Source organism: Chiloscyllium punctatum, chromosome 7 (genome assembly GCF_047496795.1).
Source record: "Chiloscyllium punctatum isolate Juve2018m chromosome 7, sChiPun1.3, whole genome shotgun sequence".
Taxonomy (NCBI): Eukaryota; Metazoa; Chordata; class Chondrichthyes; order Orectolobiformes; family Hemiscylliidae; genus Chiloscyllium; species Chiloscyllium punctatum.
Genome location: NC_092745.1, coordinates 77,312,261 through 77,337,683, shown reverse-complemented (window position 1 = coordinate 77,337,683; position 25,423 = coordinate 77,312,261). Strand labels below are relative to the sequence as shown.

General features: G+C 40.9%; 1 protein-coding gene across 1 annotated transcript in view; it reads right to left on the bottom strand.

The window, feature by feature from the left end:
- Positions 1 to 222: 222 nt before the first annotated feature.
- The window catches only part of LOC140479355 (interleukin-12 receptor subunit beta-2-like), a 143,228-nt gene continuing 118,027 nt past the window's right edge, over positions 223 to 25,423 (bottom strand). Inside the window, exons 14-16 of the mRNA XM_072573265.1 lie at positions 14,239 to 14,338; positions 5,436 to 5,526; positions 223 to 901 (exon numbers count right to left, since the gene is read on the bottom strand). Coding sequence (XP_072429366.1) covers positions 266 to 901; positions 5,436 to 5,526; positions 14,239 to 14,338 — 827 coding nt within the window. The 3' untranslated portion in view covers positions 223 to 265. The remainder of the gene's footprint in view (positions 902 to 5,435; positions 5,527 to 14,238; positions 14,339 to 25,423) is intronic.

The window sequence follows — 25,423 nt, the reverse complement described above, 5'->3', positions numbered from 1 at the left end:
AAATTCTGGTCTGTTCCAGACATTTTTTCTTTTTAGGATTAAAGCTAGATATAAGTGGAAATTAATTGCTTTTGTTAGCAGCTTATTCCATATATTGATTCTGTAAGGAAAATATGAATTTCAGTTTGCAATTTATGATCTTTTTGATGTTTTATACTCAAGTTCATTACTTCTTTGAGCAGAGCCTGAGTGACTCTCAAAAACACATGGAAAATACAACTTCTGAAGACTTGAAAACAAGAAATTAGTTTTATGTCAACTAATGTCACTGAATGGCCACGATCTGAGGGAAATAAGATTTGATATCTGTTGAATCATCTTCTATGTGCAGTAAACAATCAACAAATTCATCTGGTAGTAGAGTTTGCTCTTGAAGTAGTCCCTCTGTTATGTATGTTCTGTGATGCTCATTGGCTGGGAACTGTTCCTCTTCCTCCTTAAGGATGTAATTTTGATCATCTTGAATCCCATTATGATTGGATGTCAAATCTGTATTCATATCTAGGATACTATCAATACTAGAAATATCTGGAAACCTGTCAAAACCTGGAGTGTTGAGTTCTTTGTATACTTTAACTTGATTACTTCCAATGTTTGGAATTGATTCATCATCATTATGTGATAAAACTATTGGTTGGCATCTGCTGGATGTTTGAGGCTTGTAGCCCATGGTTTCTGTGTCTTCATTTGGTTGAGACAGATGAGAATTATGAACTTCTGAAATATCTGAAATTGGGTTCTCAAAAGCTGCTTCTTCTATTTGTTGTTTAGAATTTCTACGCACAGTTTGGATTAAGCTTTTGTTGATTCTTGGTAGTAAAGTTTCTTCTACTTCTGTTATCGGTGGATCGTTATATACTAATAGTGCTGCAGTATGTAGAAAGGGAACTTCATCATTTTTCTATAATGGAATTCAATGAAACATTAGATTAATATCATGAAAGTATCTTTCAGAAGACTTGATGATTGAGACATAGAAAAACACCCTCTTATAGCTTAAAGGTGGATTTGCTTCATTTAGCGAATACTTGACAACAATTTTCCACTCATAAATTCGTTAGTTTCATTTTCATTTCACTTTAAACAAAATCAAAAGTTGTATAACAGGAAGCCTGCTCAAGGTTGCTACTCTCAGCATTTTTTATTTTTAAATTTAATTGAAATCTGTAACATGCTAGCTAGGATCAAAATCTCCTGAGGTGAGATGGAATAACAGTTGGAAAAGTTCAGCATATTTGGCAGGATCTGTGGAGACAAATCAGAGTTAACTTTTTGGGTCCATCAACTCTTCCTCAGAACTCTGAGGAAGGATCACCGGACCCAAAATGTTAACTCTGATTGCTCTCCACAGGTGCCACCAGAGCTGCTGAGCTTCGCCAGCAATTTCTTTTTTTGTTTCAGATTTACAGCATCCACAGTTCTTTCAGTTTTTATGGAATAATAATTCACTGCGTAGTGCAGTAAATTTGCAACTGCTGTTTTTATTTCTAGAATGTGGATTAAATCTAGTTAAGAATGATGGACTAAAATTTTCCCCTCTTTTACCTTTCCTGTACCAACATGCTACATCACAATTAAACTATAGTTTATCCTTACAGCATTTTATGTATTCCCGTTATTAACTAAATCTACCTATGAAACATACTGAACATCTAAGCATCTAGGTTTCTGGAAATTGTCCTTAAGAACAAAACAGATTTTCTTTTGAACTTTAAGCAGAAAGAATTATTGGGCAGATCAAATATCATAATGAATAGTCTGCTTGGATTTCAAAAGGAAAAGTCTTACTTGATTGACTTCATTCTTCATTCATTTAATTATTTGAAGATGTAACAGAATAGACAAAGATAATATAGTAGATATAATATATCCAGATTTCTAAAAGGCCTTTGATAAGGGAATACATATCAGATTAATGAATAAGGTCAGAGCAAATGCAGTCAGGGATGAATAGCAGAAAGGATAACCACTTCGAATGGGACAACACATCCATCCTAGAACAAGCCAAACAGAGAAACCCACGAGAATTCCTAGAAGCATGGCATTCTAACCAGAACTCTATCAACAAAGATATTGACTTGGATCCCATTTACTACCCCCAGAAAGAAAGAACAGGAAATTACATCACCATAGGAAACGGTGTCACCACAGGAAATGACATCACCAACCCAAGGAAACCCAAACATATAAATAGAAAGCAGGCTACACCACCAGTGCTTTATTCGGAGGCTCACTGAAGTCGTTACCTAGTATGGTGACGAAATGTCTGAAAACGAATCTTCTAGCTCAGCGAGTAAACCTACATCCAAAACCTCGACCTGAGCTACAAATCTTCTCTAGGCAGGATAACTTACTGACTGCAAGATAGACAAGATCAGGGTAAAGGGTTGCTAATCCCAGTGGAGTTTGGAAGGCAAGGCCCCAGAAGAATCAGTGGTGAAAGTATGGTAACGCACTATTTATATTAATGATTTAGATTTTGGAATCAAAAACATAACTTCTAAATTTCAGAAGACACCAAATTGAGTGGTTAGTGGAATAGTCATTAAAGAGAACTGCAACAAATTTAAAAAAAGACATTTATGCATTTGTGAAATGAGTGTAAAACTGGCAAATTAATTTCAATATATATGTGAAAGATATTTTCATAATGCATAAATATCATCAAATATACTTGGAAACTAAAAGTTTAAAGTGGAGAAGAAAAAGGATCTGAGCGTACATTTAAACAAATCATTAAAGGCTGAATTTTCTGTGAAACTAGAAGAAGTGTACTGCACTCCTTAGTCAAAAGGGTTTAAGACCACCAATTCCAGATGTCCCACCCTTAAACCTGCACCCCACCCCCTCCATTTTCATTGGTGCAATGGGGGGGGGGGGCGTAAAATAGGAAGGGTTAAATTAACAGCCCATCTAGATTTAAATGCATCAGTAAGTACAAAAGGGTCATTAGCTATTACTTAATTGATTATGTAACATGATGCCTTTTAATACTCAATTGGAAAGACCATCAGCATATATACTGTGAAGTATCAAAAGTACAGGCTTGTCCAAAGTGAAAAAAAATATTTTGTATTATGTTTCTTTCCCTGATTTAGTTAGAAGATATAGTTTGATACAGTGCAAAACAAATTCTTGCAACTTGCAATTGCTGATTAAGAAACACCTAGTGTCATTTGCTCCTAAATAAACATTGACAGCTCACTATTTCCTCATTTTGCTCACAAGGTTCTGTATTAAAGTGTCACACTGAGGCTTGAATGCAAAATCAAGGTCAATATTCTAGGCAGTATTGAATTTTGCAGCGTTGAAGGTGTTACATTTTCGGTGAAACATTAATAGTCAACTCATGACACTATTTCAAAGATGGGTCACTGGAATTCTGCCAAGTCTTCTGGTCAATATTTATCCCTCAATCAACATCACTAAAACAGGAAGTGGAGCAACTTTGATGAGGCAACTGAAGGTGTTTGTTATACAAGTTTGCAAAGCAATGTGGTTGACATTTCTTGTCCCCTAGACTGGATGACTCTCTTTTGCTGCTGTCTTTCAGTGATAACCAAGATGTTACCTTTTTCATGTTACCTATACCCCTTGTTCAAGAAGGGGAGTAGGGATAATCCTAGTAACTATAGGCCAGTGAGTCTCACTTCTGTTGTGGGCAAAGTCTTAGAGAGAATTGTAAGGGATAGGATTTATGCACATCTGGATAAGAATAATGTGATCAAGGATAGTCAGCATGGTTTTGTGAAGGGCAGGTCGTGCCTCACAAACCTTATTGAATTCTTTGAGAAGGTGACTAAGGAGGTAGATGAGGGGAAAGCGGTAGATGTGGTGTATATGGATTTTAGTAAGGCGTTTGATAAGGTCCCCCATGGTATGCTACTACAGAAAATACAGAGATATGGCATTGAGGGTGAGTTGGAGGTTTGGATTAGGAATTGGCTGGCTGGAAGAAGACAGAGGGTAGTAGTTGATGGTAAAGGTTCATCTTGGAGTGCCGTCACTAGCGGTGTTCCGCAAGGATCTGTTTTGGGACCATTGCTGTTTGTCATTTTTATAAATGACCTGGAGGAAGGGTTAGAAGGTTGGGTGAGCAAGTTTGCGGACGATACGAAAGTCGGAGGAGTTGTAGACAGTGAGGAAGGATGTGGCAGGTTACAACGGGATATAGAGAAGCTGCAGAGCTGGGCAGAAAGGTGGCAAATGGAGTTCAATGTAGCTAAGTGTGAGGTGATTCACTTTGGTAAGAGTAATAAAAAGATGGGGTACTGGGCTAATGGTCGGATACTTGGTAGTGTGGAAGAGCAGAGGGATCTTGGTGTCAATGTACACAGATCTCTGAAAGTTGCCACCCAGGTAAATAGTGCAGTGAAGAAGGCATATGGTGTACTGGCTTTTATTGGTAGAGGAATTGAGTTCCGGAGTCCTGAGGTCATGCTGCAGTTGTATAAGACTCTGGTGCGGCCACATCTGGAATATTGTGTGCAGTTTTGGTCGCCATACTATAGGAAGGATGTGGAGGCACTGGAACGGGTGCAGAGGAAGTTTACCAGGATGTTGCCTGGTATGGTAGGAAGATCCTATGAGGAAAGGCTGAGGCACTTGGGGTTGTTTTCATTGGAGAAAAGAAGGTTTAGGGGTGACTTGATAGAGGTGTACAAGATGATTAGGGGGTTAGATAGGGTTGACAGTGAGAACCTTTTTCCACGTATGGAGTCAGCTATTACAAGGGGGCATAGCTTTAAATTAAGGGGGGGGTAGATATAGGACTGATGTTAGGGGTAGGCTCTTCACTCAGCAAGTCGTAAGTTCATGGAATGCCCTGCCAGTAGCAGTAGTGGACTCTCCCTCTTTATGGGTATTTAAGCGGGCATTGGATAGGTATATGGAGGATAGTGGGTTAGTGTAGGTTAGGTGGGCTTTGATCGGCGCAACATCGAGGGCCGAAGGGCCTGTACTGCGCTGTATTCTTCTATGTTCTATGTTCTATGTTCTATATATGTCATGGAGGTCAGCTACCTGATGAATACACATCTATATTTACAGCATCCCCAGTGGTTGCCTGGAATGCACTTCTTTCAGTTGTTCCAGACAACAGCTTTACCTGTTCTCAATTTAATGTAAATGAGATCACAAGAGATGTGAAATGTTTCCTCATTACAATTTGCTTCAAATTGGGCCTCTTTTCATAAAACATGAAGAATGATTTTCCAGTAGAGCTTTCTCTGAAAATGTCTACCTTTATCCTGATTATATGCAGAAACTATCCTAGAAACAGCAAAGAAATTCAACATCAAGCAGTATTTTGTAATATATTTTATTGCTGACAGTTTAACTTCTCTGGGAATGCATTGGTTATTTGCATAAAATTAGTCAGAAAGCTCCCATATTAAAATAATGAACAGGGGAAATTTAGCCCCTTGATATTTTACCTGTAGTCCTTTCACCACATTGCTGTTTTCCACATTGGGGAATTTTTCCTGAGCCCAACCAGGTAAAAACACCTTGCACATTGATTTAATTCTGAAATAAAAAGTAAATAATTCACATAGAACAATTAATAAGAAGATAGATTTGTATCAGTGGTCATTAAGTGACCTAAACTGTGGTCTGTGATATGAACAATAAAAAACATCTATTTAACTTATCCTACTCACTTATAAATTAAATTTTCTATCTGAAAACTCAAATATCTTTTATAAATTTAGCTGGTCATCGTCGATGTACAACAAGAAATTTTAAAAAGTTGAATTGTAGTTTATTTGGCTCACCTATGTTTTACATTTCCATACAGTTATTGATGATAATTAAAGCTTGAATTACATCCCTTTTACATTCCTTTTCTTCAATGAAAATGTACTTGTCTTCCTTTGTCTACTTATGCCTTATCATGCCCTTCACTTTGACAAACATTGCTCAACTAACCAGCATCAGAATGTCCTATGCAATAACTGGAGGATCTTTAACTATGTATTTCCACATTTTGTCTCCTAACTCACAATGTATTGATGCATGCTAGGATATGGTCATGGATCTGTTCTCTGTAGAATAGCTTCAACTTATACTGATAAATTGAAGAGCTTCTTGCCTGTTCTGTATAATCTTGCATCTTCTTTGAAGTGATAGTCAAAATAAATGCAAAATAAAACAGAATTGCTGAACACCTTAAACAAAATATTGGGTATGTCAATGTTCAGAGAGAAAGAAAGGTTAATGATGCAGAAGTTAACTGTCATCAGATATGTTTCCACATCTAATGGGCAATCTTGATCAGACATGTGTACAGAATTTTCCTGGCCATAACTAGAGGGCTTGGAGGTGGGAAAATAATGGAATCCATATTGAGATTTCTCTCTGATGCACTCTTGCAGTTGCGGAAATGCATGGGTGGGCTGGAATGAGAATTTAAACGCAACAAATGTCTTTAAGGCCAAAGCTAGAGGTGATTTAGACGGCTTGACATATACTAGTGGCAGACCCCATCCCGGTCATTTTCAGCAGTTGCCAGTTTAATGGAGGCTGCCTCTCAGTGACAGACTGTAGAGAAATGGAGCCAACAAACCCATCTCCAAAGAAACATTTACTGGCATCAAATGTCACCTCAGCGTTCGCTCCCCATTTCTCTCTAGTGATTAAAGTGGAGGGTTTTCCACTCCACTTGTACAGCTTTGCTGCTTTCTTCTCTTTTCAACAGTGATTTATCTATCAACTCTGACTGTAGTGATTGGAATGATGTCAGCCAGGTTAATCTCATAGAATAAGAGTTCCCTGATTGGGCTGTTAACCTGGTCCAATCAAGGACCCCTGGCTGACAGATATAAACAGGAGTGTCAGGGATTCTGTTCACTCTAGGAGCCAGCTCTGTGTTAGCTGGGTCAGTGTCATGTATTATGTACATGTATATAAAGGATGACTTGGTGATGGGATACTGGCTCTTATGGAGTTATTTCAGTGTCAGTGTCAGTAAAACATGCCCCTGAAGAGATTCACTCTCATCAATTGTCTTTGAGTCATGGTGAAAAAACACAAGTAATTCTCCTGACAGCATCTGGACTGCAGCTATTTTTGGCTATTAGGAGCCTGACCTTCCCAGAGGCACCAGATATTAAAACCTTTCAAGAGTTGATAGATGTAGCTAAGGAATATTACAACCCTAAGCCTTGTCTAACTTTGAGATGCTATTGGTTTTACTTGACAGTTCAAGAACCAGGGTAATCCATTTCGGGATTTTTGACAAGGTTAACATGAATGGCAGAGGCATGTGAGTTTGGTTTAACTTTAGTGAGACGCTGAGACACCATTTGGTGTGTGAGATTAATGATGTGACCATGAAAAGCCCAACTGGACTTCAAACAGGAACTACAACTGGCTTTGTAGTTAGAAGAAGCGGCTAATGGAGCTTGAATTACAGGGAATGCCAATGGAAATGAATACCCTCATCAGGCTGACTGACCTTGGGAACACCCCTTGGGTGAAGGCAATTGCACAGGCTCACTTAGGACATATCCTTAATGGAGGGACTGTAGGTCAGCCCACACCAATACCCCAAGCCAAGCCTTGGCCAAACGGTTAACATTTTCTCCAGGATCTAGGCCGGCAGGTCATTGTAGTTGCTACCAGTATGAAGGTTTGAGACAACAAAAGAATTCCTCTAGGCATGAATTGAGTAAGAGAACTATTATAATTAAGAGTAAGAGGCTAGTATCCAGAAGAGGACACACACTGGAAAGTCCACCTACAGCTGGTTTAGAACAGTTAAATTGATCAGCAACATTCAAACCAGAGCCAATAAAAGTCCAGTTAAATGATCTCTCAGTCTAATGGAGGTCAATACTGGCACAGCTGTGTTAGTGATTGCAGAACCAGTCTTTAGCAAAATTCCTGAAGAAGAGCTTATGCCCGAAACGTCGATTCTCCTGCTCCTCGGATGCTGCCTGGCCTGCTGCGCTTTTCCAGCACCACACTTTTCAACTTTACCAAAATTCACTCTGGACTCCAATCCTTAAGTTTGCGTAAGACCTCGGTCAGGTTGAGAACATGTACTGGGAAATCTCTACAGATTAAGAATACAACTTCCGTTCTGGGTTTTTATGAGAAGCAGCTGGTTCAGTTACCACTGATTGTAGTGAAAAACTTGGGCCCAAGCTTGATGGGGAGAAATTGATTGAGAAATATTCAACTCGATTGACTCAATATTTTTCAATCAGAAAATGGCTGCCTGAGTGAAGTCCTAATTAAAAACCTGGAAGGTTTACAGAGGTCTATGGTCTATCAAAGGGGAAAAGGCCACCTTACATATAGTCCTTACAGTGCAGAAGCAGGCCATTCATCCCATCGAGTCCACACTGAACCTCTGAAGACCATCCCAGATCTACCCCCCCTCCCTAATCCCTGTCAATCTGCATTTCCCATGGCCAATCCACCTAGTCTGCATATCTTTGGACACTGAGAGGAAACAGGAGCACCCAGAGGAAACCCACTGGGGATAATGTGTAAACTCCACCCAAAGCTGGAATTGACCCCAGGTCCCCGGCGCTGCGAAGCAGCAGTGCTAACCACTGAGCCGCCCTTACATATTCTAGTATGACATAAGTAGACAAGAAGGAATTCCACGATTCTACAAGGTCTGGCCAGTGCTATTTGCCTTATATGCAAAAGCAGAGGCAGAAATCAGGAGGCTGGAAAGCAAAGGAATCTTCAAATCAGTCCAGTTTGCAGAATGGGCAGCACTAGTCATACCAATTGTGAAGCCTAATGGGCCAATTTGTCTTTGTGGGGATTTAGAACAAACGTTAAAATGCTTTTCACAGCTGGAGAAATATCCAGTTCCTTGCATGGAGGACTTATAGGCTGTCCTTTACAAAACTGCTCAAGCCACACGAATATGCAATTGCGATTAGATGAGGATTCCCAGAGGTTTGCCACAATTAATACCCATAAGGGTTTTACAAGGTCTACCCCAAGTTGCCATTTATCTGGATGACATGCTAATAACCTGGAAGACCAATAAAGATCATTTAGAGAACTTGGACATAGTGTTTAAATGTTTCTCCAAGGCAGGGGGAAAAATGTGTTCCAGTCACCCCAAGTGATCGACTTAGGCTGCAGAGTCAACAAGGCCGGGTTACACCTGTTGGAAGATAAAGTGAGGGTGATCAAAGGTGCCCTGGCTCCCACCACTGTACTAGAACTTAGATCTTTTCTTGGGTTGGTGAATTATTATGGAAACTTCATACGTAACTTGGCCTCCATCCTGGCACCCTTACATTTGCTCTTGAAAAAGGGTCAATCTTGGAAATGGTCTTGTAGCCAAGATATAGCCCTTAGGGAAGTGAAGAAGCAGCTATTATCATCTAAGGTGTTGGCACACTACAATCTCAAGTGAGATGTGGCACTGACATGCGATGTTTCCCTGTGCAGTATCAGGGTAGTGTTGACTCACTGGAGGCCTAGTATAGAGGAAGGGCCAATACCATACACTTCCCAGACTTTGGCTGATACCTTTGGCTGAAGATTGAGAAGGAAGATTTGGTGGTCATTTTGATGTGAGAAAGTTTCACCAATACCTTAACGAATGTGAATTTGTAATTGTAACAGACCACAAATCCCTGCTAGGGCTATTTGTTGAGGACTGCCCATGCTGCCCATAGCTTCAGGTCAAAATCAGCAGCGGTATTCTGAGTGCATACAACACCATCCAGGGGGCCAAGTGGCAAATGCGGATGTCTTGAGCCATCTCCCACTGACAGATACACTACTGATGGTGCTGTCGCTGGAAGAGTCCATTCTGGTTTTAAACTTTCTGGACACCCTTCCAGTCACCACTGACAATATCAGACTGGGACACAAAAAGACCACATCCTGACAAAATTTAGAGAGCTAGTGGTGATGGGGGAAACAAAAGGGCCATCACAACCAGAACTGAAACCAGCAATACCAAATCACCATACAGGATGTTATATTATTATGAGGAGCAAGAGTGATTATCCCGAGCAAGGTTCACTGCGAGATAATGGCTGAACTCCACCAGTGTCTTCCAGGAGTGTCCAAAATGAAGATGTTGGCAAGACGTTATGTCTGGTGACCAGGATTGGATGCTGACATAACCACATTGATGGGACAGATCCCAGAATGCCAACAAAGACAAAAATTACTGCCAGTAGCTCAGTACTGTCTTTTAAATAGCCAGGTAAAACCTAGACTTGGTTACATGTCGACAATACCAGTCCTTTCATGGGCTGAACATTCTTAGACATTGCAAACTCCCATTTAAAGTGGTTGGACATGCATAGAGTTCATTCATTAAACATAGGGATGACGATTTAAAAGTTGCCTGCATTCTTTGTAATACACGGACTCCCAGAGGTGTTGTCACAACAGGTCATCATTTACCAACAGGAAATTCGAGTTTTTCCTAAAGTCGAATGGCATTTGGCATGTAAGGACAGCTCCATACCACCCATTATCCAATGGTCTGGCAAAAAGAACAGTCCACACTTTGAAGGCAGGCTTAAAGAAACAGCCTAAAGCTTCACTCAATACCAAATAGTCTTGGTCCCTGTTTGTTTGTAGGACCACCCCTCATGCAACTGCAGGAATGCTCCAGCAGAGTTGCTATTGGGGAGAAGACTCCGCACCAGGTTAAATTTGAGCTTTCTGGACCTATGGGGAAGAGTGAAACAGAATCAGGAATGCCAATACCAGACACAAGACTCCTCTAGGCGAGAGAGGCAGTTTACTTCTGGGGACAAAGTTTGGTGTCATAACCATGGGAATGGCCCTGCTTGGGTGAAAGGCATGGTTGATGTGAGGTCAGGTCCAGTGACACTGTCCTGAACAAGCATGTGGACCACTTGAAAGCTCAACTTTGCAAACAGGGCCTCTCAGAACAGCCGGCAAGGCTGTGAGAACCCGTGGGTTCTCCCCCTCCTCCTAACATCGAAGGAACTTCTGAGGATGGGATGGACATGGTCGATGTTGCAGCCCTTTGCCTGAAGAAGATGAGTTTCGGCTGAAATGTTCCAGGTGCAAGTGTTGGGCTACAGTCTGATACGTGCAGCCAATATCCGAGGCAGAGTCAGAGCAATTGGACCTGGTGCAAAAATGCCCCAGGAGGCGATACAGGGAAAAGAACCAGCCTATGTCCCAGGATTTAGAGGGGAGGGATGTAATGATTGGAACAATGTCAGCCAGGTGGATCTCGTAGGATATGAATTCCCTGGTCCAATCAGGTTGCCCTATTTGACAGATAGAAACAGGAGTTTCAGGAGTTCTGTTCAGTCTCGGAGTCAGCTCTGTGCTAGCTGGGTCAGTGTCATGTACTGTGCACATGTAAATAAAGGGTGACTTGGTGACAGGATGGAGTTATTTCACAGACATTATCTTTAGGTTAAGGCATCTTTTATTTTCCTACCAGTTCCACCAATGCCAAACTCTGACAGTAAGGCTGCTGAGGATCTAGAATTTCCAGCCCTGTGAATTGGTAACAGGCCTTTTCTGGAGTAGAGTGGTGCAAAGCATAGCAGTTCAGGCAGCAGCCGAGGAGCAGGAAAATCGATGTTTCGGGCAAAATCCCTTCATCAGGAATAGAGGCAGAGTGCCTGAAGGGTGGAGAGATAAATGAGAGGAGAGTGGGGGGGGTGGGGAGAAAGTAGCATAGAGTATAATAGGTGAGTGGGGGTGGGGTGAAGGTGATAGGTTAGGGAGGAGGGTGGGGGAAGGTAGCAAAGAGTACGATGGGTGAATGGAGGTGGGATGAAGGTGATAGGGTGGAGTGGATAGGTAGAAAGGAAGATAGGCAGGTAGGACAAGTCATGGGGACAGTGCTGAGCTGGAAGTTTGGAACTGGGGTGAGGTGCGGGAAGGGGAAATGAGGAAACTGTTGAAGTCCACATTTATGCCCTGGAGTTGAAGTGTTCCGAGGCAGAAGATGAGGCATTCTTCCTCCAGGCATCTGGTGGTGAGGGAACGGCGGTGAAGGAGGCCCAGGACCTCTATGTCCTCAGCTGAATGGGAGGGGGAGTTGAAATGTTGGGCCACAGGGCGGTGTGATTGATTGGTGCGGGTGTCCCAGAGATGTTCCCTAAAGCGCTCTGCTAGGAGGCGTCCAGTGTCCCCAATGTAGAGGAGACCGCATCGGGAGCAACGGATACAATAAATGATATTGGAGGATGTGCAGGTAAAACTTTGATGGATGTGGAAGGTTCCTTTGGGGCCTTGGATGGAGGTGAGGGAGGAGGTGTGGGTGCAGGTTTTGCAATTCCTGTGGTAGCAGGGGAAGGTGCCAGGACGGGAGGGTGGGTTGTTGGGGGGGTGCGTGGACCTGACGAGGTGATCATGGAGGGAACGGTCTTTGCAGAAAGCGGAAAGAGGTGGGGAGGGAAATATAACCTTGGTGGGGGGGTCCGTTTGGAGGTGATGATGTCGGTTAATGCGAAGGTTGGTAGGGTGGAAGGTGAGTACCAGGGGCGTTCTGTCCTTGTTACGGTTGGAGGTGTGGGGTCTGAGGGCAGAGGTGCGGGATGTGGACGAGATGCATTGGAGGGCATCTTTAACCATGTTAAACAGGCCTTTTCTCTCTATGTAGGTACTTATGAGTGCTTGATGTAATCAGGGTGTGGCTGACAAAGGGCAAGTTTCCATTTCTATTAATATCTCTCACCTTTTTGAAAAAAAGATTTTACAAAATCTGATAAGTCTTCTTGGTGCTGTATCTCCTCTTTAATTTCCTGTTTCCAGAAATGCTTTATGCTTACCAATAAGTGAAGCCACAATATGCAAATAAAAACATTTGCAATGGCACATTTCATTGTTCTGAATTTTAACAATCTGTAATGGTTTTTAGAAAACTATAGCATTTATAGCCAGAGCTACATACAGGTACATGGAATCATCATCCACTGACTTACTTTGTTACCGTTGTAACCACAGGCAACAGTGCACATGCTGACTTTTTTGGAGGTAAACTTTCTTTCTATCTTATACAGTAAAGTTTATTTTTAAGTTATTTTCAGTTACATATTAAAAGTGCATACTGTTCAATATGCTCCAATTACTAATAATTCATCTCTGAATTGTTTATAATATTATACATTACCCTACTGCCTTTGAAGCTTATCATAAGCAGGTACAAACTTGCAAAAATAAATTCTTGTGAGACATTTTTGCTTAATTAAATAATACTTAATACAAATTTTTTGTCCCCCCCTAATTTCCATCCTCTTTTATCCTTGATGACTGTAGCTCTATGGGTGTGGACTGTACTCTGATCCCTTGGCAAACTTAGGTATTAACTGTTAGCCATTTTACCAAGGACCATGAAGAGAAACCCATTATTCCTTTCGTCACTCATATCAAGCTTAAAAGACTTGCAAATAAAGTATATGGCATTTAATTTTGTAGGCAAAGAGAGAAGGGGACCTTAAATTTCTCCACTTAAATGGAAATACTTGGAATTGGATGACAGCCAATGAAAATTATAGTTCAAGCAGTGTATAAAAGACCCAGTAGAGCCCGGGTGTCCTTGGAGAAGGAGCACGTGGTGTCCACCAACACCCTGGAGTTGTTCAGGGAGAGGTGGGCACCGCAGGGAGTGGAGTGCATTACTTCCCCCTCCAACTCTATTTTGATTTAATCCCTGCCCTCCCCTTCACTGTTTGATCACACAGCATTGCCCTTTGATGTGAAGGGCACTGCTTGTCACTGGCCACTTGGGTTTTTTCCTATCTTCCTGGTGGTGCAAATCTAATAAAGATTCGTACACCTTATGTCTCTCACTGTGTCTCACACCTGCACACACACAACATGGGTGCCGGGGAAAAAATAAACACTATCACAGTTAGGCGGTAGTGTGGGGGTTTAAAAGAGAAAAAAAAGAAGAAAAATAAAAAAAATAAAAAAAAATAAAAGACCCAGTCAATCCAATCCCATTAATTTCAGGTTGAAATCCCCCATTGTACCTCACATTCCAGTGGCAGTAGGAACAGCTTATGGATGAAAGAGGGCAATTTTGCAGAGTGGGTGTATGATTTCGGGATTGTAGTTAGGATGTTGGATTTTTAGCTGAACGGAATACTTGTACCACCACCCCAGCTAAGTTCAACTAATCCAACCCTGACTAAGAATTGTGCCATAAGACTTGGTACATATGGCTCAAAATTAATTGAATTAGAAACAATTTTCTTTGAATACTTTGTGCAATTTAAATATTCTGTTAAATCAAAGCAAGTAACCTACCTTTGTCTGACTGATTTTGCAAATGCGAGAGTTAACAGAAAAGTCGATGGAATGGTTATCGCCACACTTAGTTGCAGTGGAAGAGCAATGCTGTAATAGTCTAAAATTTCCAACAATGAAGAAATCAATTCAAAATAAATAATAATTATCATCTTTCATAAATATTAATTTTAAAAATGCAATACAGTAGAATAAAAACCAATGACTATTGCAAATTGGCAACTAAAAAGGCAATGAAGAAAACAGGGTGGTGCTGTAAATCTGAAAGGACAGAAGGTCAGTATTTTGGCTTGGCGTTGGGACCTCTGCTATTTACTTTATACATAATGATTTGGACCTGAACATGGAGGACACAACTGGGAAATTCACAAACAACACAAAAATACCCGTGTTGTGGATAATGCACAGGATTAAGCTCCAAAATGACACAAGAACTAGGAGCAGGAGTAGGCCATCTGGCCCTTCGAGCCTGCTCCATCATTCAATAAGATCATGGCTGATCTTTTTGTGGACTCAGATCCACGTACCTGCGCTCTCACCTTATCCCTTAATTCCTTTTTTTTAAATAATCTATCTTAGCTTTAAAAACATTTACTGAAGTAGCATCAACTATTTCCACAAAAAGGCCCCTCAACAATCAGCAAGGCAGCCTTTGTGTGAAGTCGCAGGAGATGGAGGAGATACTAAATGAGTATTTTGCATCAGTGTTTACTGTGGAAAAGGACATGGAAGATGTAGAATGCAGAGAAATAGATGGTGACATCTTGAAACACGTCCATATTACAAGTGCTGGATGTCTTGAAACACATAAAAGTGGATAAATCCCCAGGCCCTGATCAGGTGTACCCTAGAATTCTGTGGGTGGCTAGGGAAGTGATTGCCCTTTGCTGAGATATTTGTATCATCGATAGTCACAGGTGAGGTGCTGGAAGACTGGAGGTTGGCTAATGTGGTTCCACTGTTTAAGAAGAGTGGTAAGGACAAGCCAGGGAACTATAGACCAGTGAACCTGATGTCAGTGGTGGGCAAGTTATTGGAGGGAATCCTGAGGGACAGGGTTTACATGTATTTGGAAAGGCAAGGACTGATTAGGGATAGTCAACATGGCTTTTTGTGTAGGAAATCATGTCTCACAAACTTGATTGAGTTTTTTGAAGCAGTAACAAAGAGGATTGATGAGGGCAGAGCGGTGTATGTGATCTATATGGACTTCAGTAAGGCATTTGACAAGGTTCCCTGTAGAAGACTGGTTAGCAAGGTTAGATCTCATGGAATACAGGGAGAGCTAGCCATCTGGATACAGAACTGGCTGAAAGGTAGAAGACAGAGGGTGGTAATTGAGGATTGTTTTTCAGATTAGAGGCCTGTGACCAGTGGAGTGCCACAAGGATTGGGACTGGGTCCACTACGTTTCATCATTTATATAAATGATTTGGATGTAAGCATAAGAGATATAGTTAGTAAGTTTGCAGATGACACCAAAATTGGAGGTTACCTCAGTGAAGAAGGTTATCTCAGATTACAATGGGATCTTGATCAGATGGGCCAATGGGCTGAGAAGTGGCAGATGGATTAGAGTAGTGCTGAAAAGCACAGCAGGTCAGGCAGCATCTGAGGAGCAGGAAAATCAATGTTTTGAGCCAAAGCCTTTCATCAGGATCAGAAGGACTTCTCATTCCTGATGAAGGGGTTTGGCCAGAAACGTTGATTTTCCAGCACTACTCTAATCTTGACTCTAATTTCCAGCAACTGCAGTATCTACTTTCACGAAGTGGAATATGGAGTTTAATTTAGATAAGTGCATTTTGGGAAAGCAAATCTTAGCAGGATTTCTACACTTAATGGTAAGTCCTAGGGACTGTTGCTGAACCAAGAGACCTTACTCTGCAGGTTCATAGCTCCTTGAAAGTGGAGTCACAGGTAGATAGGATAGTGAAGAAGGCATTTGGTATGCTTTCCTTTATTGGTCAGAATATTGAGTACAGGAGTTGGGAGGTCATGTTGCGGCTGTACAGGATGTTGGTTAGGCCACTTTTGGAATATTGCATGCAATTCTGGTCTCCCTCCTATCGGAAGGATATTGTGAAACTTGAAAGGTTTCAGAAAAAATTTACAAGGATGTTGCCAAGGTTGAAGGATTTGAGCTATAGGGAGAGGTTGAATAGGCTAGGGCTGTTTTCCTTGGAGCGTCGGAGGCTGAGGGATAACCTTATGCAGGTTTATAAAATCATGAGGGGCATGGATAGGATAAATAGATAAATAGATAAAGTGGGGGAGTCCAGAACTAGAGGGCATAGGTTTAGAGTGAGTGGGGAAAGATATAAAAGAAACCTAAGAGGTAACTTTTTCATGCAGAGGGTGTTACATGCATGGAATGAGCTACCAAAGGAAGTGGCGAGGCTAGTACAATTCCAACATTTAAAAGACATCTGAATGGGTACATGAATTGGAAGGGTTTGGAGGGATATGGGCCGGGTACTGGAGATGGCAGGTGGGACTAGATTGGGTTGGGATATCTGGTTGGCATGGACAAGTTGGACCAAAGGGTCTGTTTCCGTGCTCTTCATCTCTATGACTCTATGACTCCCCTGGGCAAGGAATTCCATAAATTAACAACCCTCTGGGTGAAGAAGTTCCTTCTCAATTCAATCCTCAATCTGCTCCCCCTAGTCTTGAGGCTATGCCCTCTTGTTCTAGCTTCACCTGCCAGTGGAAACATCCTTTCTACATTTATATCATCCATTCCCTTCATAATTTTGTATATTCTATGAGATCCCCTCTCTTCTTCTGAATTCCAATGACTATAATCCCAATCTACTCAGTCTCTCCTCATTAGCCAACCCTCTCAAGTGCTAGTACATCCTTTCTCAAGGAAAGAGACCAAACCTGCACACAGTTTTCATCAGCACCTTGTACAACTGCAACATTACCTCTCTACTTTTAAATTCAATCCCTTTAAGCAATGAAGGATAAAATTACATTCGCCTTCCTCATCACTTGTTGCACCTGCAGACCAACCTTCTGTGATTCGTGGGTTGGTGGAGTGGGCAGGAAAGTGGCGGACAGAGTTCACCTCTAATAAATGAGAGGTAATGCATTTAGAGAGGTCGAACCATTAAAGGGAATGCACAATAAATGGGAATATAATGAGAAGTGTACATACAGTGAAGCTTTTGGTGTGCCAGTGCATAGTTCCTAAAGGTAGCAGTACAGGTAGATAAGGATGTAAATAAGACATATGGAATGTTCTCCTTCATTGATAGAGGTATAGAATACAAAAGTAGATATAAAGCGATGAAACTGCATGACACTGGTGAGGCCACAACTGGAGTATTATGTTCAGTTTGGTCATCACATTACAGGAGGACATAATTGCTCTGGAGAGAGTGCAGAGAATATTTGGTAGAATATTGCCAGGGATGAAGAATTGTAACTACAAGGAGAGATTGGCGAGGTTGGGTTGTTTTCCTTGGAACAGAGAAGGCTAAGGGGTGACTTGATTAAGGTATACAAAATTGTGAGGGATAGAGATTGAGTGGACAGGAGGAACCTGTTTCCCTTGACAGAGCGTTCAAAAACCATGGGTCTTAGATTCAAGTTGACTGGCAGAAGGATTAGAGGGGATGTGAAGAAGACCTTCTTTTATGCAGAGAGTGGTGGATCTCTGGAATTTGCTGCTTGAGTTGGTGGTAGAAGCAGAGATACTAGACTCTTAAGAAGTGCTGTAAACTGCAGGGCTGTAGACTGTGTGTGGAAAGATGGGATTAGAAAGCATACCTGGGTATCTTTGGGTTGGCATTGACAAGATAGGCCAAATGACCTATTTCTGTGCTGTCTCATTTTGATGATCCTATGATTCTATAACAATGTGGTCATATATAACCATTATAATATCTGTGCTGCATGACTGATTTCCCAAACTATCATTTTCACAATGTGGTACCTACTGACAGAGAGTTCCAATTGTTTCTTGAATGGCAATGTTTGTGACATAAGATTTTAATCATTTGAGTAAACTGTTTGTTGACAAAGGATTAATTTAAGTCATCCCAATGCATTGGGTGCTTTTTTTGTATCAATTAATGTATGTTTTTTTCAATAGTTACATCATCAAAAGACTGGTAAATTTCTTTCCTGTCACGGTGTCTCCTCATTAACACTCATAAAGGTGAGTTGGTATCAAAAGGGAAGGAGGTCAGTAGGAGATATGAACAGCACCTGGCTTTAAAGAGCCATGACATTGATTGGTAAGGGATCATGGGGACAAGCAGATTGGAATAGAGGGTCCTCAAGGTCATGGAAATTGGGTAGATTGGCATAGGGATATGAGAGGCCATTGTTGTGTATAGAAACATGTGGGCATGGATGGCACATGAAGAGTGAGGGGATGAAAGCAGAAGGAATGTTTTCTCTTTCAACGTTTTACTTTCAAGGTGTGAATTCAATGCCAGAATCTCCAGCAGGCTCACAGCCCTGCCCATCCTGGGAACTGGCCTTTTCTGGTCACTTGGCTCAACTTCCAATCCAGCAACACAACATAAACTCCCCACCCACACAAAACCGAAGTTTGGTGGGGCTATTAACACAATGTAGATGTTGTAAAAATTGTTTTTCAATAATAACATCTTGATTTTAAAAAAATTGCTGTTGCCATCTGCTATGCCAAAGGCCTTTCTGCAGTCTCCTGATTGGTTGACAGTTACCAAGCCCCACTTCCTAACACCACTTGCTTTTCAGGTGGAGCATATTGGTAATTCCCTTCTTACTTTAGTTCTTGACAAAAGTGTAGGGGCAACAAAGACAGGCCAAGTTGTTAAGAATGTATTGCTGCTTCATTGGACCCATCTTGCAGGAACCCCCCACACAAATCTATCAGCAAACTATCATTTTCACAATGTTGTATCTATTGATGGACACTTCCAATTTTTTCTTGAACAGCAATGTTTGTAACACAACAGATTAATCACTTCAGTAAAGTCTTTGTTGACAAATGATTAATTTAAGCAATGCTAATGCATTGGATTTTTTTTGTATCAGTTAATGTGTTTTTTCAATAGTCACACCATCAAAAGACTGGTAAGTCCTACCTGTACTCGAAAGAGAACCAATGCTTATATATGCATTACTATTCAAATGAAATAGTTATTGGTACGTCAAAAGCCATTGGTAGACAATGGCCGCATGGAGAGCAAAAACATCAATTATATTTATCCAATAAACATAGAAACCTGTCAGTTATATCTTACTCACAACAAATTATAACCTTGATCATGTTACTTTCGTCAGGAACAATGATAAGTAATTAAAAAAATCAATAATCAGCAATTTAGTTTGAACAAATGACAACTTATTTTGTTACTCCAGCGAAAGCACACACAGAAATTCTGAAAAAAAAGGCAAAATGAGAATGGAGTAAATACAATACAACAATGGCTAGTTTGTGAGGGCTCAAGTGGCAATATTTTTAGGTCAGAACTATCTGGCAGTGGATACAGATATAAATATAAAAACTGAATATGAAAACTCAAGCATCACTAGTATATCAAGATTGAGTTTATGAATTGGCTGACTTTGGAGGACTTCGTCCCACATTGATATGACCACATGCCCAAAAATTAAATACAACTATGACAACACATATTCAGCAAAACAAATAAACTGAGTTCTGGGAAATAAGTGCCATTGAGCATACAGTGATTTGAGCTGAAACACGCCAAGTCGAATCAAAAGCACTGCCACAATTTATCACAGCCTTTGCTTTTCTGAGCTGCAAAACACTAAGCTATACAAATCTTTTCAGAACACAGGCAGATATCTTACAAAAAAAATGATACACACATATAGAGATATTTTCTATTTACAGCACCTTAAAACAATATGTTTTTCATATATGGATATTTTTACAACTAGCCATGGACCTTAATTTTGCACAGTTAGTAAATTATGATTAATCAACATTTTTAAACCTATTTTTCACTGTACATTTCATTTTACAACACACATTTTCTATCAAAGTGTACACAATGCTATGCAGGCATTTATCATTAAAACACCAAAGTCTTTTTCCCAGGGTAGCAGAGTTCAAAACTAGAGAGCACAGGCTTAAGATGAGAGGGGAAAGAGTTAGAAGGGGCCTAACAAGCAACTTTTTCATGCAGAGGGTGGTGTGTGTTTTGCTTGAGCTGCCAGAGAGAGTGGTGGAGGCTGGTACAATTACATCATTTAAAGGCACCTGGATGGTTATATGAATAGGAAAGGTTTTGAGGGATATGGGGCAAATGCTGGCAAATGGGACTAGATTAATTTGATCAGCATGGATGAGTTGGACCGAAGGGTCTGCTTCCATGCCATACAACTCAATGACTCTCTCATTGTGTCTATTGCCCATTAACATCCTTGTCAATACTCAGTTCAATTTCTATTCAAACAATTTGCTGCGTGATCTGGTTGAAATCTTAGCCAGATATGATTATAAGAGCTGAATGCCAGAAGCAAGGTAAAGCTTGCTACTTTTAATAACAAAGAGCATTCCCTCAGGTCAATAAAATCCTTAGAATTTCAAAGAACATTCATTATTTACTCTTGAATAGTGTCTGTCTGCCTTATAGATCCCTGCCTTATTAAGCTGATGAATGATGGAATTTGATTGTACTATCTACTATCCACAGGAAATACAACAACAGTTTATTGAGCCTACTTTATCACCTCTCAGATCTGTAAATTCCATCACTGAGAAGCACAAGAATAGTAATATTATGCTAAAAATCACACACCAGGTTAGAGTACAAAAGGTTTATTTGGAAGTACTAGCTTTCAGAGCACTGCTCCTTCATCAGGTAGCTTTGGAGCAGGATCATAAGATACAGAATGTATAGCAAAAGATCACAGTGCCATGCAATTGAAGCGATACACTGAACAAACATAGATTGCTGTTAGATCTTTCATCTTTTAGAATGGGTGGCAGGTTTCAGTTCATTAATATGTAAATCCCAGAACTTCTTTTAAGTCACATTCTCGAGATAATTTAAGGTTTTACAAAAATAAAGATGACATCTCAGCTCAGATAATTAATAAAGGTGTGAGGTTAGAGTCTGTCTGTATCCCAATTTATGTCAGACTGGTTCTATTTCCAAAGTAGGAATTTACAAAATGTTCAAAGTTTTTTTTTGGACTTGCTCTGTGTGTGCGGCTTTCCTCTATACCTTTGTGGTGAATTCTCCGTTCGGTGTTCTCTGTACCATCACATCTAGGAATGGGAGTTGGTTGTCCTTTTCTTCCTCTCTAGTGAATTGGATTCTTGTGAGTGTGGCGTTGATGATCCGGTGTGTGTTCTCTATTTCTGTGTTTTTAATGATTACAAAGGTGTTATCCACATATCTGACCCAGAGTTTGGGTTGAATTTGCAGTAAGACTGTTTGTTCTAATCTTTGCATTACCGCTTCTGCTATGAGTCCAGAGATGGGTGAGCCCATGGGTGTGCCATTGATTTGTTCATATATTTGGTTGTTGAATGTGAAGTGTGTTGTGAGGCACAGGTCCAGTAGTTTGAGTACGCTGTCTTTGTTGATAGGTTCCCTGTCTTGTCTGTTCTGTATGTCCAGCAGGTTGGCTATTGTTTCTCTGGCTAGGGTTTTGTTGATAGACGTGAACAGTGCCATTACATCAAATGAGACCATAGTTTCTTCCTTGTCTATGTGTATATTTCTGATGATGTCCAAGAATTCCTGTGTTGATTGTATAGAGTGTCTGGATCCGCTGATCAGGTGTTTCAGTTTCTGCTGTAATTCTTTAGCCAGTTTGTGTGATGGTGTCCCTGGTAGTGATATGATGGGTCTGAGTGGGATGTCTGGTTTGTGCACTTTATATAGTCCATAGAATCTGGGGGTGTTGTTGCTTTCAGGTTTCATTCTCTGTGGGTCAAACCTGGTTATCTGTCCGTTTTTTTGTAGGTTCCTCAGTGTGTTGTTTATCCTATTGGTGAGCTGCAGGGTGGGGTCAAACTCCCTCTTTTGGTAGGTGTTGGTATCTGCAAGTAGTTGTTGCGCTTTTTGGATGTACTCTGCTTTGTCCATGATGACCGTCATTCTGCCTTTGTCTGCTGGTAGTATGATTATGTTCTTATCGTTTCTTAGCGCTTCCCTCTCCTTGGTGTTGAGGTTATGTGTTTGTCTTTTCCTTGTTATCAGGGGTACGATACTTTGTCTCACTGTTTGTTGTGTCTCTTCTGTCAGTCCATTGTTCCTGAGTTTGCATTCTAGTGCTACTAGGAAGTCTGCTGTCATGGCGTCCCTGTGATTGTAGTTGAGTCCCTTGGCCAGTATTGTTCTTTCTGTGTCTGTGAGCTGTCTGAGGGAGAGGTTTCTAATCCAGGAGTGTGTTGTGGAATCCTCTCTGCTGTGTGTTAGTTTGGCCATTTTTTCTTTTAGTGCCCTTTTTTTGCGGTGTGTGGTCCTGTTCTGTACTATGGTGATAGCCTACAGGCGAGAGATTTATAAAATGTCATATGGATTGACTGCCTGCAAGTTGTGTGCTTTTTGAGCAAAAATAGAATGTATCTGCAAATACAAATTCACCCCATAGACTTGTGTGTGTGTGTGTGTGTGTGTGTGTGTGTGAGAGAGCTTGGTAGAATGTGTGCGTGAATATGACTGTGTGTAAGTCTGTGAGATGGTGTGGGTGTGGTTGTGAGTGTGGGGGTTCTTTGTGTGTGTCTGAGAGAGAGTCTATGAAGAGTGAGAGTGAGAGTGAGAGTGAGAGTGAGAGTGAGAGTGAGAGTGAGAGTGAGAGTGTGAGTGAGAGTGAGAGTGAGAGTGTGAGTGTGAGTGTGAGTGTGAGTGTGAGTGTGAGTGTGAGTGTGAGTGTGAGTGAGAGTGTGAGTGAGAGTGAGTGAGAGTGTATATAGTGTAATGGGGTCACCTGTAGTGTGACATGAACCCAAAGTCTTGGTTGAGGCCATCCCCATAAGTCAAACCTCACACCTTTAATATATTGTCTGAGCTGAGATTCACCTTCTTTTTAATATAAAACCTAAAGTTATCTTGAGAACACGACTCAAAAGAAGTTCTGAGATTTACATATTAATGAACCAAAACCTGCAACCCATTCTAAAAGATGAAAGACTTAACAGCAATCTAAGTTTGTACAATATATCATTTCAATTGCATGACACTGTGATCTTTTGCTATAAATTCTGTGTCTTATGATCCTACTCCACAGCTATCTGATGAAGGAGCAGCACTCCGAAAGCTAGTACTTCCAAATAAATTTGTTGGACTATAACCTGGTGTGTGATTTTTTAACTTTGCTCCCCCTCAGTCCAACACCGGCACCTCCAATTTTCCAGGAATATTATGGGAACACCATCACCTCCAATTTTCCCTGAAAGTCACATACCATCCTGACTTGGATATACCACAAGGATCATAATGATTGTGATTAATAATGATTATGGAAGAAGAGTCTGCCTCTATATTAGAGAGACCAGAAATGGAAATAAATATAACCTGTCCAAGCTTGTCTAGAAGTAAATTTGAAAATTACTTCCCTGTGCCATTTCATTAGCCCCATGGTCAGGGTAAACCCTTTTCAAATCTCAGTCACTTCTAGAATTGCCATCTCTAATGTGTCCATTGCCGATCTCCTACACTCTTTTCCAAATCATGCAAAGTTTCATTGCCCACATGCCGATGTGACTGTTATGCCAATCCTTGCTGACCTTGTTCTACTGGAAAGGGATTCAGCATCTCCTATTGGCCAGTGAGTGAGCTTTTGTCAGTGTTTCCAGTGTTGTTAGCCTGGACTGCCACAGAGGTCTGAATCCCTTTCCTCTGTTTTGACCACACCCTGGCTGATGTTTATTATGATTACGGAGAGATTGATTTAACAAGATTTATTTAAAACAATACCTTCCCCAAGGGCTACCTTTTTGCCAAATGCAAATGGACTTTTATTTTAAAAGAATCCAGCCTTTCTTGAATTAACAAAATGAGCGTCTTTGTTAACTATTAAATGAGAGAAGAATTAGTTACCCAGTGCACAGACACTCAGATTAAAAATGTGAGTCCAAAAAGATACTATTTTGATTGGAGGCACCGGTGTTGGACTGGTGTGTACAAAGTTAAAAATCACACAATACCAGGTTTATTTGGAAGCACTAGCTTTTGGAGCACTGCTCCTTCATCAGGTGGTTACAGGAGCAGCGCTCCGAAAGCTATTACTTCCAAATAAACCTGTTGGACTATAACCTGGTGTTGTGTGATTTTTAATAATGTTTTGAGATATATGGACAGTCTTTGAATTGTTTGTGAAGAACAGATAGTTGGATATTGTGGAGGTTATTGTTCATGTTGACATTGGTAGGTGAACAGTCAGCTGCATGATCCTTAGTTTTGCAGATTGTTTGAAAATCTGTAGTTCTGATGCCTGATAATATTAAATTCCAGCAATGAGGGTGAGAGTTATTTGTTGTTGTGTTTCTATTGTAACTGGTTTGCAGCACTCAAAATTAGGAAAACTTTCACCTGCAAAGTAACTAGGAGATATTTCTTTAACTGTGATTGTCATAGCATGCTAACAATGAAACTTAGATTGGCACACACAAGAACACTCAGTGCCACTAGTCCAGTCCAGCAGAGTTTGATCAGATTAGATTCTCTACAGTGAGGAAACAGGCCCTTTGGCCCAACCAGTCCACACCGACCTTCTGAAGACTAACCCACCCAGACCCATTTCCCTCTGAATGATGCACCTAACACTATGGGCAATTTAGCATGGCCAATTCATCTGGCCTGCATATCTTTGTGACTGTGGGAGGAAACCAGAGCAGACACGGGGAGAATGTGCAAACTCCACACAGACAGTCACCTGAGACTGGAACCGAACCTGGGACCCTGATGCTGTGAGGCACCAGTGCTAACCTCTGAGCCACCGTGCCATCCCTTACATACTTTTCAATATCTGCTCTTGTGTATTTTTCAAAAGGGAAAACATGATGTAGCTGCAGTTTGGGATATTATTCACAGGGGATGGTTTGCTATTGAATAGAGTGTCATCAGTCTCTTGTTATCTTTGTAGTCACAAGAGATCACAACTCAGTCTGTTTAAAGTTTCCTTGACAATTTTGGTGTTACATCCTATCAGTCTCTCCTTCTCTCTCTCTCTCTCTCTCTCTCTCTCCAGACAAACA